General features: G+C 41.8%; 3 protein-coding genes across 3 annotated transcripts; 1 reads left to right on the top strand and 2 right to left on the bottom strand.

Annotated features, from left to right (window-relative positions):
• Positions 1-28: 28 nt before the first annotated feature.
• On the bottom strand, positions 29-1,881 carry LOC142979904 (uncharacterized). The gene is made up of 2 exons (XM_076125131.1): positions 1,586-1,881; positions 29-1,089 (listed from the first exon to the last, which is right to left on the bottom strand). Exons 1-2 carry the CDS (start codon positions 1,594-1,596, stop codon positions 231-233), a joined length of 870 nt encoding a protein of 289 aa, XP_075981246.1. The 5' UTR covers positions 1,597-1,881; the 3' UTR covers positions 29-230.
• A 653-nt stretch (positions 1,882-2,534) lies between these two features.
• On the bottom strand, positions 2,535-9,023 carry Pngl (N-glycanase Pngl). Its single transcript, XM_076125298.1, has 10 exons — positions 8,707-9,023; positions 8,199-8,372; positions 7,270-7,435; positions 6,530-6,708; positions 5,511-5,699; positions 4,609-4,779; positions 4,091-4,242; positions 3,472-3,743; positions 3,078-3,239; positions 2,535-2,865 (listed from the first exon to the last, which is right to left on the bottom strand). The coding sequence occupies exons 1-10, from the start codon at positions 8,917-8,919 to the stop codon at positions 2,687-2,689; spliced, it is 1,857 nt and encodes a 618-aa protein (XP_075981413.1). The 5' UTR covers positions 8,920-9,023; the 3' UTR covers positions 2,535-2,686.
• A 233-nt stretch (positions 9,024-9,256) lies between these two features.
• LOC142980175 (uncharacterized) lies at positions 9,257-15,493 on the top strand. Its single transcript, XM_076125507.1, has 10 exons — positions 9,257-9,299; positions 9,378-9,511; positions 9,628-9,740; positions 11,079-11,173; positions 11,510-11,672; positions 12,049-12,325; positions 12,492-12,647; positions 12,885-13,094; positions 13,639-13,803; positions 15,239-15,493. The coding sequence occupies exons 1-9, from the start codon at positions 9,257-9,259 to the stop codon at positions 13,792-13,794; spliced, it is 1,347 nt and encodes a 448-aa protein (XP_075981622.1). The 3' UTR covers positions 13,795-13,803; positions 15,239-15,493.
• Positions 15,494-15,563: the final 70 nt, after the last annotated feature.

Below are 15,563 nucleotides of genomic sequence, written 5' to 3'. Positions count from 1 at the left end.
TTTTTTGATTACACGATACAATACATGCAATCATACATACCTCCACTAAACCACCACTACCACCACTTTTGTACCACTAGCATGATCTAATCAGTAATTACATTACACATATAATTTAGAAAGAGTGGATTCAATAAAAAAAGTTTTTGATTTCACTTACGTTTAATGCATACTAAAAACTTAAAAAATAAGATATCTTTTTATATAGGTAGGTATCTACTTAATTAGTGCTAAGAAACTTCTTTTTTCTCTTTTATTGAAGCCTCTTGTTTACGCATCTTTGTGACGCTTATTTCGTTTTTCTGCACACGTTCTAAGACATCGAATAAAAGCTGCGGCTTATTGTGTTTGACGGCGAACTGGATAGTTTCGTACGCATTGTCTGACGTCAGGTGCGCCATTAACTCGAACTGACAACGGCGCTCCAAGTCCGGCATCATAAAATACGAAGCCAGAAGCAGCAGCGCGCCCAAGTAGTCTTGTGGCACAGTGCCCTGGTAGATGTAGCGTTTAAAGTGTTGTAGAACGTCTGTACAGGTGCCCGGCACTTCGATGACGCCCTCTGTCGTCTCGCGCCATTGACCCGCAAACATCGTCTTGAAAACAGGACTGCAAGCCGCCACGACGGCCTTGTGTACCTGCACTGAGCCGTCCTCTCCGCGCAACTCGAAGTCTGTCAGTTCCGTGTCCTCGTACAGATTCGCACACGGGTTACGATACATAGTCACGCTAACTTTTAAGAATATATTTATTTTTTTATTTATTGCTCCATCATTATATATTTGTATTAGCCGCCAACTATCATCATCAGTGTTAAAAGTTTTGGAAATACTTTCATCAGGTTTTGATTCTACTTTATGTCTATACTCCAGGGAGTAAGTTAGCTCATCAGTTTTGCATTTCTTGAGGAATTTTATTAAGTAGATAATGCCATTAGACTCCCTCATTACCATTACTTGGAACAATGTGACGTCATTGATGAGGTATTCTTCAGTTAAAACAGTAGAAGGTTCTTCATATCTGGTAATTTCAACTGCTATTTCTAAGCTGAGTAAGTTACCAATTTTCCTCATTACTTTCACTGCAACTCTGTAATAAGATTTCTATTGATATTGTATGTTTATAAAATCTGAACTTAGGCTCTAGATGCTAATACGTGTCTGTACAGGTGTACTGGTTAAGTTAACCTGTTCTTAATCGGTAACAGCAAGTTGTTATCATCCACTTATGATGTGGATACAACCCTTATCTAAAGACATGTGACCAATAACAAAGAAATATAAAATTGGTAATGATACTAAGTCGCAGCGGGCTTTGGTATGTTTATTGTGAAGGGGCCAAGCAAGGTTGTCCATTTATGTGCTACGAGATGAAAATTACGATGTCCAGATAAAGACAAAATTTATTATAAACTATAATATAGATCAACTGAGCGTCAAAGCTCTATAATAAGTAGTTGGACTTGGTAAAAAAGTTTAATTATTCATGCATAATACTAACGCAAACATGAAATCTCTAGACTGAAATATTGTTTAAAAAGTTTTAAATACGAGAAATTATCTTTCTGTAATCAAGACATACTTACTCGATTCCCATTTTGAAGTAAGAAGTTTATAAAGTTTTTCTAGAAGGTTGTAATGCTCCAAAGTAAAGTAAGTTGATCAAAACTTTACGAGCGCACAAAGAGTCGTTTATTTAAAAAACAGAGTCTATCTGTCATCACAACTTTAATAAAATTACGATTATGGCCTCAATCGGGTGATCATATTGGCCGACTTCCGCACGATTTATCGTCGTCGGATACACTGTGACCGCTTTGGCTAGTGATTATATAAATATGTCCGTAAATACGTAGGAAGTAAGTTCAAAATAAAATAATGTTTACAAATTATTATTGTAATTAACTGACAGTTGACAATAATTTTACGATTTTACACTTGTCAGATTATTGTTGAGTATATTTTGTTGTATCGTTCTGAAATTTTGTTTAATAATAATTAATATGCAATAGAGGAAAGCAACATATTGGGAATCCTCCAGGTAACTTGGAATTTATAGATGGAGAATAAATATAAACGCCATTTGTATATTTTCACCGTAAATATAATACTAAAAGTAATGTGGACCCACATGTAAAAAAAAATCGGGTCACTTGAAGTTATAAAAATTTCAACTGTTTCTGTAAGAATGAAATCTTTGTTATTCTGGATTTTTTTAAACTCATGTTTCATTGTTAGTTTGAATTTTGATATTGTGTTATATGAATTATGTGAAATGTGAAATGGACATTTAAGAAAGAATATAATATTATATGCTGTTAAAGCTTAGGGTGCAAAGAATGGTTTATGCACCCTAAGTTTTAACACTTTCGAAGTTTTTCACTGAAAATTATAGCACAGAGAAGTGTCCTTCATGTTTAGGTATATAGCATTGAGCGCTCGGCACTACTCGACAGTGCGAAGTGGGGTGAACCTCGAACCGACCAATCGCAGTCACCTCAACTTAGTTTGCAATGAAACAATCCTAGGATTCACATAAATTTATTATAAATATTTTTAACAAATTCAGTACTCACTTATTAAATAAATGTCATTTATATTTGGAATAAGACGTAAAGCACTATAAATGTGATGTATATCAAATCCTTCGGGCGTCTCGTCCGGGAGGCAGTGGAGCGTGGGGGGCGCTAGAGGGCGTGCGCGTGGAACTCGAGCGCGGCGGGGGGTGCGGGGGCGGAGGCGGCGGGCGCGAGCGGCGCGCGGCACAGCTGCGCGTGCTGCCAGGCGCAGTCCCCGCGCCCGCCGCTCAGCGCCCCGCGCAGCGCCACGCGCCGCGCCTCGCCCGCCAGCACGCCCGCACCGCTCTCTGTTGGACCGTCAATGTATTTGAAATACGGCACCGACATTCTATAGATAGATGACCGACCATAGGGGAATTTTAGCTGAGGGTCTCCGTGGTTCGGAGGGGGCAGAAGCACCGCGTAGAAGGACTTTCGAGCGGCTCGAACGACTTTTGACCCTAGGTTGACCGCTAGTAATTCGATAAAATAAAATAAGTAACGATATTGAGTCGATTACCGTCGAGGTGCAGCGGTTGCGGCGGGCGGTCGTCGTACTGCACGGTCCAGCGCACGAGTCCCGTGTCGAACTGCGCCGAGCTCAGGCGCACGCGCATGTCCCGCAGGCGCCGCTCCCCGCCCGCCGCGAACACCCACGACACCCAGCCCGCGCTCGAACCCTCTGAACACACACACACCACGTACGATATTAAAAAGCAAACTAATAATAAACAGCTGAATACTTTGTTGCTTACTTGATAGCTTAATCTCAGGAACGATCGATTCGAATTGAAATATTCGTTTAGTGGTTAATAGTATATTTATTGAGGATGGCGGTAGGCCATGTCACGCGGTGACATAAAGCAGTGATGTTTAATTAAAAAACGTTTAAAAAACTAGGGAATATTATATACCTTCTCGGGCCAGATAGGCTTGCTGCCAATCGTGTTCTTCTTTTCTGAATACGTTTTTTGCTTCGTAAACGCCGGCGGCCCAGCCTTTGATGAGGGCGGGCTGGCGGCCGGCCTCCGTCACCCAGTAGGTGTCGGCGCCGGTGTGGTAGCGCACCTCGCACGCGCCGGGCTCGCTGAACTCGAACGTGTGACCCCGCCCCGCCTCCCCGCGGTCACTGCGCCATTGCTTCGAACCAGATATACGACCATGCGATTCGTAATCTTCAGGCTTTCTGAAAAATAATAAACTTAAATGTATAAGACGAATTTCGCGGTGCTGGTTAAGGTGGTCGTCACACTACCTTTTCGTCGGAAGATTTTAGGGTCGATTGCCAGAAGGAACAAATATTTGTGCGACCTTAAAATAGTTGTTACGGGCATGGTGTACTTTGTGTCCGTTGTTTTTAGGCATGTAAAGGTCCCCGAAACACAAGACTAATTCTTACTACAACGGTCACAAAGGACAACCAGACAAAACAACCATTTGTGGTTCGCACAAATAATTGTTCCGCCTGTGAATCGAACCCACGACCTTCCAACACGATGGCATGGCGAGCACGTTCGTGGCAGGCTGGTGTACCTCTGTTGCATGAGCAGCACGAGCTCGGCGAGGGTCCGCTGCGTGAGGTAGTGGCGCCGCGCCTCCGTCACGTGGCGCTGGCGGTGCTCGCGCAGAGCCACGAGGCACGACACTAGCTCGCGCTCCGAGCAAGCGCTGCGCCGCGACACCGTCTGTACAACATACCCAAGCGTGTAGGCTGAATTGTGTGAAGTAAACTAAGGTTAATCATGCTAGTCCCATATATTAGCGGGCCTTATGCCATTAACCGTGCCATTTTTTTTAAAGAGGATTTGGAAAGTTTAAAAAAAATCTTTGAAACAATAGGACATTATTTTTGTACTAAATCTTTTTAGTAGCTTCTGCGTGAAAAAATACGAAACATACATAATCTGCTGCGCAAGAGGTCGTGGGATCGGCGGGCCAAAAAATCCTTTCTGAGTTTTCTGTTAAAAATCTTAGATATATGTATCCTAAGGCCCTCTATTGGCCAGTATGTGGGCCTTACTATGGTAGAACAATGGGTAGGTTCGGCTCACCTCTTTGTGGTTCAGTGAGTACCGCCAGGTGACGTCTTGCAGGTCGTCGCGGGACACTGCGATGACGTAGGACAGGCGCTTGCCCCAGCCGTGCTCGTACATGAGCGGCGCGTCCAGGGCTCCTTCACACGGGTCCGCGTGCAACCAGGTCTTGGAGTCATAGTCGAACACCTGCATTATCACATTCACTATTAATATTAAGTCGGGCGAAAAGTCTTTTCGCATTATAGTATGTATGAACTTGTAATAAAATCTTTTCTCTACACAAAATAGCTCGACATTTGGATACCTCACGAGCTCACTGAAAGAAAACTAATGAACCGTGTACTCATTTGTGATTCTTGAAGAAAAAGAGATTTTATTACAAGTTCATACATACGATGGAGGGGTTAGGCCTTGAGTCCATCGCGCTGGCCAATTGAGGGTTGTGGATATCTATATAACTAGCTGATTCGCGCAATTTCGCTTGCGTCACATAAGAGAGAACGGGTCATAATTTTTTCCGTTTTTCGTTGCTACTCCGCCCCTAATGGCCGTAGCGTGATGTTGTAGCCTGAAGCCTCCCTTAATAAATATGCTATCCAACAGTAAAATATTTTTTCAACTCGCACCAGTAGTTCTTGAGATTAGCGCGTTCAAACAAACTCTACAATCCTAAAACTATCCTACTAATATCATAAATGCGAAAGTTTGTGAGTATGTATGTATGGATGTTTGTTACTCTTTCATGCAAATACTGAGCCGAGTATGACGAAATTTAGTATGTAGATAATTGAAGATTTAGAATAACACTTAGGCTCTATGTCGCGGAGTTCCCTAGGGATCGGGACTTACACGGGAAGGGTTTCCACGCGGACGAAGTCGCGGGCGGCTTGTAGTTTTATAATATTAGTATAGCTTACCTCGCACCAGACGTGGTCGGTGGTGTCGTACACGTAGCGCGTGTCATAGCCGAGCGCGCGGCACAGCAGCGCGAAGCAGTTGGCCCACTCGCCGCAGCGGCCGCGCCTCGTGCGGAGAAGCGTGCGCGGCCGGTTGTAGCGCGGGAAGCGCGCGCCGCCGCTAGCACCGCACGCACCACACGCGTACACCTATAATACCGTACTTATGTTTTTTTTTCCCGAATTCCCAAAGAGAGAGTGCGTTCACAGAAGGTACGCAGGCAAATCCCATAAAATTAATCTTCTTTTTTTTAAATGAAGAACCTGCTGTCTTCTTTTCTTTTTCCAACCCCACGTAACGCGGGATAAAAACAAGAAAAAGACTATTCTCGGTAATACGCGATTTTTTTACGTATTATAGTGTCACCTTAATAAAGTCGCCAACCCGCCGACCCATGAGAGTGGCTCGACGTCGGCGAGCCTTTATTATAAAATAATTAAGCATCCCCTAACTTATGGTTCCCCGTTAACGACGGCAATTATTTTTTGATCATTTTAATCTCGATCGATGCATAAGCAATAATAAACAACGATCAAATAAATCGTACATTTTATAGTCCGATGCTTATAAGGGAGCCTTGGCATGCACGATTTATCTAGATTATTGTTTAATTATATTCCGATTTCCAGCAAAAAGTATAAAAGAGCTGCTAATTATTGAAAAAAAAAAAAAAATAGAATTTTGTGTTTCTTGACCAGCTATGAAACTGTCTTACTTCTAAAATCGGAACTTTCTACTATGTTGTTAGACTATAAAGCTCTATAGTACTAAGTTGTTGGACTATCGATATGTAAATTGTCAATAATCTGAACATAAGATTACAATGTAAAGCTGCGTCTACGCTAGGTGAACCGAGTAGAGCGGAGCACGAGTCGAGCAGAAATTTCTTCCAAAAACGCGCTTGTTCGAAGCTCCTAAATCAATATCACTACACAAATTTGTGCTCGGTTCCTCCAGTGTATACGCAGCGTAAGTTTACCTCCGTCAAGCAAGTCTCCTGTTCAGAAGTGACAGTGATCTTCTTGCTCAGAACAGTTGGTCCAGCGCACCTATCACACGGGGGCTTGTCCACCCATGAGAAGAACTTATACTTGAACCACACCAGCAGCTCCATTAACAAAGCCACGTCGAATGGCAGGTCCGGTTCTTTCGTCTCACCTAAAATAGAACAAGAAAAGAAGACAGAGAGATCATCTTCAGCCTAGTCTTTCTTCTAACTATTGGAGTCAGCTTCCAGTCTCAACGGATGCAGCTGGATACCAATAAATTACTTTGAGCGACTACCTTTCGGACCTCCACAACCCAGTTACCTGGATTATAACACGACACCCCTCGGTAAGACTGATAGTCAGACTTTCAAAGACATCTCAATATACAGGGTGGGATAAATTATAGACCATTAAGGGAAACTACTTTAAACATTGAAGATACCTTAACTACCTTAAGATAGCTACGACTTAAAAGCATTCAACTTGCATTCAATGTAAATGACTGCATCTGTAGCGCAGTGGTTTAGGTCGCCATGTCACTATCATTGCATCCTTAGGTTGTGGGTTTGACTTCCACACAGAACAATTATTTGTGTGATCCACCAACAGTTGGTTTGGGCCTGGTTGTACTTTGTGTCCATTGTATGTAAAAGTCCCCGCGGCACAAGAGCAACTCTGAGCAAATTTTAGTGCGGAAGTTGTCTTTGAAAAAAACAGTTCATTGACTCACCAGTCTTGATTTTCTTCTGTTGTTCCCGGACTCTGTCCAATGCCATAAGTTGTAAGGTCACTAGTGGTATCTGTTCCCGTGCGAGTGCTTGCAACTCTTCATCCTCATACTCCAGTACATGATTGAATAACTGTTCTATCTTAAGCAGCAGTGGATTGTTTGTTGTCTGCAATGTAAATATTTTAATTTAAAGGCAAGCTAATGTCTTTTTATTGTATATGCTTTTATTGTGCAGTAATGCTCGCAAGTGGTCCACTATTTGAACCCAAGGCAATACATCAATGACTTTCCATAGTTAAATGTATAATAGACAATATATTATATTATGTCATGTTCTCCTGTAGGTCCTTGCCCACTAGTAGGATAAAAATATTGACTATCTCTGTGTTCCATGTCGTATGGTGGTGTATATAACTACTTAGTATTTATCTATGCCTATGGCCAGGCAGACCTTCAAATTTGGCCAAACATTTAGGTAAAAAGTCAAGACAACCTGCATTTTTGGCAACTTTATGTCTCACTAGCTGACCCGCGCAACTTCGCTTGCATCACTTAAGATAATCATAATTTTCCCCGTTTTTGTAACATTTTTCACTGTTACTCGGCTCCTATCAGCCGTAGCGATGATGATATATAGCCTATAGCCTTCCTCGATAAATGGGCTATCTAACACTGAAAGAATTTTTCAAATCGGACCAGTAGTTCCTGAGATTAGCGCGTTCAAACAAACAAACAAACAAACAAACAAACTCTTCAGCTTTATAATATTAGTATAGATTGTAACCTAATGAATGGTTATAAATTATTGTCCCTTTGGGAAATACACAGTTTGTGGAAATGTTAGAGAGGTTCATCCAACTTGTAAACTTAGAGTTTTATTACAATTATATAAGATCAAGAGTAAGTGTATAAACTGGAACATACAATACCAGAATATTAGTAGGTCTTAGCACAGACTTCTTGAGTTGTACGCTACTAGACTTCAAGTTTAGACGTGAGATCTGGGCACCACTGCAAAAGCTGATCTTCCTCTCTATAGCCGCCTGAGCCATCCTCAAGTTACTCAATGTGGACTCTTTGCTGTACACCAAGTTCTCACCGTCCTGAAAATAAATGTACTAGATTTATATAGAGAATGTTCACACATAATTAACTATGTCTGGTGCATGGAACATTACAGAGTGTAGACAAAATTTATGCATTTTTATAGTCTGTGTAGTTTAAGCAAAATAAACAGTAAATTTTTGGTTTACTTTTTAATCAGGTTTTAATACTTAAAAAAACAACCAAAGCTATAAATGACGTGTGAGCTGTTCGCGTAGTATCATTTGTTAATAGAGGGAAGGATAAAAGTAACAATAATGGTCTCAACAAGAGTTATAGAACAATAAACATGACCTGATAACGCATCTATCAAATATATTTTTTAATACGTACCACTACAAATCCGACATACTTCAGGTAATCAAAGAACGCGTCGTAAGAAAACATTTCTTTCATATAATCCCTTTTTAAAGTTCTCAGTTCATTATCGTGAGGATTTTCTAAAATATTACTGATATGCCGCAGAAGTTCATACAATATTTTATTAAACTTTTCCACGTCCCGAACACTTTGCTCCACTACTGCAAGTCTAGCCATGTCTTCCATTATTGTTTCTTTGGATTTAACTAATTATTTAAAGTACAAAATACAAGGAAATTAATTATTATCGGTGTATTCAAGAAGTCGATTGATTGCGATACACTTGTCAAATTTTGATTTGTCATTTTCGTTCGGAAACACTAATTTGAATTATACTTACAAAATAGGTTAATTCAACTGTAACGATTTTTGATAGTTAATTCTCATTTAAATGTCCAATAAGCTTCTAGCTTAACATTTAATTATTTATAGTAACAAAGTATTTTATAGTTGCCGAAAAACAGTTTCAGTATCTGCATCTGTCGCCATGGATGTTACAACACAAACAAATAAATAGGAAACAATGAAGAAACGTAATTTTTCTTCGGAAAATCGTGTTGATGATGGTAGATGCAACCACTCATATAAAAAATGTATACCTCATCATCTTAGCATTGTTTGTGACGGTTAATTTATTCTTTCAGATTTTGTTACTGGTTCTCTGAACTGGTTGCTTCACGCGCGTTATGTTAGGGGAGAACACGCAGTGTGCCTAGATCTGGCAGATCAGCTACAAAAACAGCACGAAAATAAGCACAGATACGCCCATTATGTTAAAGTATGTCCCTATTATATGAATAACTTTACTTAAATGTACCTACCTATAGCTTACGGTATTGGGTACCTGACTATAGTAAATACCTACCTAATATCTAATGTACAGATTTTATCTAGGGCTCAGTACTGGCAGACGCGGGGAGGCTGCAAGAAGCGCTGGAGAAATACCACAGTTGCATTAGACTACAGCCACAAGATCCTGAACCATTAAAACAAGTCGCCAAGTGTTTGTATGTAGCTTATGACGAAGGAAAGTTGAGCCTTCATTTTCATAAAGGCTCCATTTTCGATTGTCATAACTCTTAATAAATGGATGTAGGGTCAAGTAGGCAACACTGACTCGGATTTTTTCGGATGCTGAAATTATCATTATAAAATTAAAGTAGCGAGCTGAAATTCACACACATTATACTTGGGTTATTAAACTATCTTCCTGCATTATCACTTTTCCAATAAAGACATAATTAAAGTTGTAACAGTATGTTTTTAAAAAAATGGGAAATGAGCCACTGTGTACTGGTACTGGTCTTCATTGACTCTGACCCTGTAGAACACAGTGACCCTAACAGTAGACAGTGCCACATTATTTAAATATTCAACAGTGACCCAAACAGTACACACTGGCTCATTTAAATATTTGATTAAAACTATGATTTATTTTCAGTTATATGTCTTTATTAAAGTCATACATCAAATCAGTCACTTAATATTTTTTTATAAATTGTACCTTGTCTATTTAATTGTACGCACTGTACAGAGTACAGAGTGACTCATGAGCCACTGTAGACTTCTTAAATTTGAGTCAGTGAACACGCCGTCGCCATTTTTCATTAAATGGCGACGGCTTACGATGCGTGGAAGAGATGGCTAGATATTGTTGTTCTTTGTAGGAAATCTACGCATGAGTCATAGTACCCGACTGAGCCACTGATCCCTACTTGACCCTATAATTTTGACGATAGAGTCATGTTTTTAGTACATACCTACATATAAAGGGCCGGTTCACATCTGACGGAAGATGCTTTGGGGAAGTAGCATAATAAGTAGGTATGGTCTTCGCATCAACACATTATTGGCTTAATGCCTAAGATTAACTGTGTTAATTTCTATTTGCCAGTTCTAGCATGACTCAACCGATACGCAACGATTTTCGGCAAATGTAAACCAACCCTTATTATGTACTAGCTGACCCGCGCAACTTCGCGTGCGTCACATAAGAGAGAATGAATGGGTCAAAATTATGCCCGTTTTCGTAACATTTCTTATTGCTACTCTGCTCCTATTGGTTGTAGCGTAATGATATATAGCCTATAGCCTTCCTCGATAAATTGGCTATCTATCACTGAAATAATTTTTCAAATCGGACCCGTAGTTCCTGAGATTAGCGCGTTCAAACAAACAAACAAACAATCAAACAAACAAACAAACTCTTCAGCTTTATAATATTAGTATAGATGGAGATATTGTGACAAGCCTAATGAGAGCAAGATCTAGGGCACTCTTTTCACTAGTCGAACAGCCAGCTAACTAATTAAATAACATCATTAGTTATGATGCCATTGCTTCAGGTCTCGTCAAGGACGGTTTCAGTTATCACATGAAGCGTATTTGGAGGCTGACAAGTTGACGAAACACCCAGATCCTGATATCTACTGCGCTTTAGGTAAAACCGGATTTAAATATAATCAAGTAAATAGAAACTAGATACCTACCTGCCAACATATAGTTGCTCATTTAGTCCTAATTATTATACCTAGGTAGTATAAGAAAAGAGGTGGGCAGTGTAGGTACATATAGGAATTTTAGACTGCTAGAGGGTTCTTCAATTGTTTTTTTGTTTTTGGAATTGTTATTAATAAATGGTATTATATTTCGCCCACTCCGGAGTTCTGCTTCTCCAATATGTAGTCACGCTTTTTTATCTACTTTTTTGTCCCTCTTTATTTAAATATTTTGCCTGCTGTAGTTACAGTTGCGATAATGAAGATATGTATTGCAGCTGAGTGTTCATGGAACCTCGGTGAGTTAGAGCGTGGCGTGGAATGGGCGCGGTCGGCGGTGCAAGCTGGCGGCGGCGAGAGATCTGCGGCGCTTCTAGCCAAACTGCTGCTGGCTTGCGATGATGTGCAGGGCGCTCTCAACGCTTACGACCAGGCTTTATCGTTAGTATCTAGTGTAGTATCTTTAATACAGTTCCTCTTCATACCGAAACATATTTGCTAGCTAACGCCATCAAGCATTCGTGCGGGATCCCTTGCAGAAAGTTGCAACCGTCTATTATCAGACCCAGGAGCCATTTTGGGTATCAGCGCTGGCTAACGGTTTAGGTAAGAACCTACTCATGCTGCTCAGGCAACTAAACAATTTACAAAAGATACCTACCTAGATCAAAGTTGTAGGTACCTACAATAAATGTTTTCCACAAAAGTTGCATTTTAATAAGAGCAACAATGATGAGGATACACTTTATTCCTTTTAATATAATAGCTATTCATCCTGCATAATCTTTAGAGGTGACTGAATTCTTTTGTGGTTTAGGACACACGCATGTGGAGCCGACACTTTAGCCGCGGCTGGCGCACTCCGCCTGCGGGCTGGTGACCCTCGGCGCGCCTTCCAGCTGCTGGGCGCGGCGCTGGCGCAGCAGCCGACGCAGCACGCCGCCGCACTGGCGCTGGCCGCCATGATGCTCCAGCACAAGGACCTGGACGCCGCCCTCGCCAGGCTCAAGGCGGCGCTCACGGCACACCCCACCTGCGTGGCCGCTCACACCAACTTAGGCATGGCGTTACTAGCAAAGAAAAAGTATATAGCCGTTAGTAGTCGAAACGTTAAACTTTTAAAAAATACAGTAAGTAGTAATGGCCCGTGTCTGTGTGTAATATTTTGCAAATTAACATCATGTTTATCGTTTTTGGGCCTAGTGACCTTATACGTACGAGGTATTTTAAAATAATAAGCCACTTAATGTGTGTCGGCAGGCGCTAACGTGCCTGCAGCGCGCGGTGTCGGCGGCCCCGCTGAGCGCGCGCGCGGCGCACGACCTGGGCGCGGCGCTGCTCGCGTGCCGCCGCCCCGCCTCCGCCTTCTGTCGCCTCGCCACGGCCGCCGCGCTGCAGCCCTTTCAGCCTTACACGGTACCATCCTACTTCCCAAACTTTTTGTAGGTAACTTTTAACAACCGTAGCCATTGAACGGTAGGTACCTAGTTTCGTGATTTTTTCGTGAATTGTGGATTTAAAAAGAACCGGGGAATCCGCACACAGCACACGACCTCATAATTCTCACTCCTCGATATTATGCAGCGAGATTATGGGTCTCAAATCTATGACGACAGATTGGAGCACAGCGATAGTGTCGTAATGTGCTTGCAGGTGTTGCTGATAGGCATAGCCCTGGAGCGGCTGGGGGACAGGCGCGCGGACGCGGCGTACTCCCGCGCGGTGGCGCTGGCGAGCGACGACCCGCTCATCCGCCTCAACGTGGCCGGGCGCCACGCGCGGGCCGGGCGCCTCGCCGAGGCCGTGGAGGAGGCCGCCGTCGCCGCGCAGCTGCTGCAGAACGAAGACAAACCTGACGCCCAGGTGCCACTCGCTTTGTTTATCTGACACTCTCATAGTAGTGCTTACTGGTGGATAAACGATCTGTGGGTGAAACGATGTTTGGCACTAACTTCATTCAAACTTAGAAGACTTTGGGTGACTTGGACCACTTTTGTCTACCGTCCCACAAGGTTCAGACTGTTCAGAGTTTAAAAAATTTATTAAACAGACCCTTTAGTTTTTACGCTTAATCTCATCTAATGCTGCGTATCCAATTATTTGCAAAGATTTTACTGTTTCGCTTTCGCGCAAGAGTCTACTTACCTACAAGGAAGGGTTAAGCCTTGAGTTCACCAAGCTAGCCAATTGCGGGTTGGGGATCCTAAACTCAAGAAATGGTAATTGTTTCTAATACACATATATAACTTAACACGAAAAATCATTGGTGTGTCGCATTGAGTTCGATCTGTTGCACCTCCCACGCAAGTGGTGGGAGGTGCAAGTTGCAACATTTATACCAGTCGGCTATCACTGCTACAAAAATTGCTAGAAAGGTTTTACTGCAATATTTTGCTAAAATCATCAGTTGGCGAGTTCCTTGGCAACATTACTGGCGTTATTACGCGAAGCCGGCGTCGAAGTGTCGCGGCTGCCGACCTCCATGCCAGTAGCTGATGATGTACCGGCCGAGGACAGCGAGCCAACGCCCGGCGAAGACAAGCTACAGCCAGATGAAGTGTAAATAACGCAGGTTACGGTTTAAACATGTTGTTTTTCAGTCTTTGTGTTGCTGACGGATCCATAGATATTTCTCATACCCCCGGTTTCTGAGGTACGTGTAGCAGTAGCTTATCTATTCAATAGCGTTTAAATTCATATTAAAAAAATGCTATTGAATAGATAAACTATCGCTAAATGTACTCAGAAACCGAGGGTCACTTCGAATATTTTATTCAAACTATGTACCTACAACATAGAGATTTTCCAAGACCGGATGATAATTTTCTTTCGATCGAAAAGGTACTTACATTACATTTCACCACGCCGTTGATCGTTAGTATATATACCAGAAGATATAATATATTTAATTATGTCCTTCAGGCAGTACCTACCTATTAGGTGCCTTTACACACACGCTCTTTCACGCGTAATTGGAGCATCTAATAGAAGATTAAGCACGGAAAAGACGGCGCGCTCATCGCTCATGTTTTCATCACGGGCGCGGACAGATGAGCGCGGCGCGCACTCTTTCCTTTCTCCTTTCACGCGCGAAAGAGCGTGTGTGTAAAGGCACCCATTGGCACATGAAGTGTTTCTAGGCCGACAATATTTGTGATTACTATCGAACAGTAAAGTTTAACGACTTGCAATATAATAAAACAATACGTATAAATGTTGATTTGAAGCCGCGATGTGTTTACCACTGAATGTGGCGATTATATCCCTGTGCATTTCACACGTGAGTATCTGAGCACACAATGAAATCTTACTTGTGTAGCCAGACTTAAGTATTGAGTCAAAACTTCTAACCCCCGGTTTCTATGGTACATTTAGCGGTAGTTTATCTATTCAATAACTTATTTTTTATATGAGTTTTAACGCTATTGAATAGATAAACTACCGCTAAATGTACCCAGAAACTGGGGGTGAGTCCCGCTTTTCGAAGATCATATAAGCAAAAGAATATTTCGGTTTCTTACTGCCAAGAAATGTTTAATGAATTTATTTTCCCGGCGTAAAGGAGAACCCTCTTCAGTTCCCTTATAAAGATTTGCCCTAGATATGCACTATCCAACTTTGAGTAAATACGTAGCAAATAACCGCTCATCCGGCTCGCCCGGTCTAGAACAAAAAAGTTCGATTTCAAGCACCATTTCAGTGCAACGGTGATTTTTAATTTAACGAACATCTCGGAAGCAGTCCAGACTAGTATCTCGATTCTCTACCACTATCGACTACCGACAACCGATTATTATAGCTTTCGAGAAATTTTGCATGAAAATCTTGTCAGCGCTTCTAGCGGGCTCCGTAGGAACTATTTTGGCAACACATTTTAAATGTCAGTCTCGATAGTCGACAGTAGGTATCGACTGTAGAGAATTGCGCTACTGACACCTATTAATACCTATATCGTTTAGACAACCGCCTTACACCCTGTTCAGATTTAGTTTTTTTTTACATTTCAGAGTATAGCTAAAGAACGTACAGCCAGTTTAGTAGTGTTACCACCTCTCGTTATTGGCTACGATGAATTATACGACTCGTCTGATAGTAAGAACGCCCCGGACAGTATACCGAATGGCGAGGACCCAGGGGAAGTTGCGCACTCAGAGGAGAACCAGAGTAATGGAAGAAGAAACAATCAACATGACATCACAATTATAGATGTCAAAGCAAGAAGGAATTTACAATAATAGTGATTATTATATGTTTAGCACATTTTAATGCATTTTTTTAACCCGTTACTGTCCCACTGCTGGGCAAGGGTCTCCTTCCCAACCGAGGGAGGAT

This window comes from Anticarsia gemmatalis, chromosome 17 (genome assembly GCF_050436995.1).
Source record: "Anticarsia gemmatalis isolate Benzon Research Colony breed Stoneville strain chromosome 17, ilAntGemm2 primary, whole genome shotgun sequence".
NCBI lineage: Eukaryota > Metazoa > Arthropoda > Insecta > Lepidoptera > Erebidae > Anticarsia > Anticarsia gemmatalis.
The sequence above is the reverse complement of the archived record's forward strand: the minus strand, read 5'-3'. Positions and strand labels throughout refer to the sequence as shown.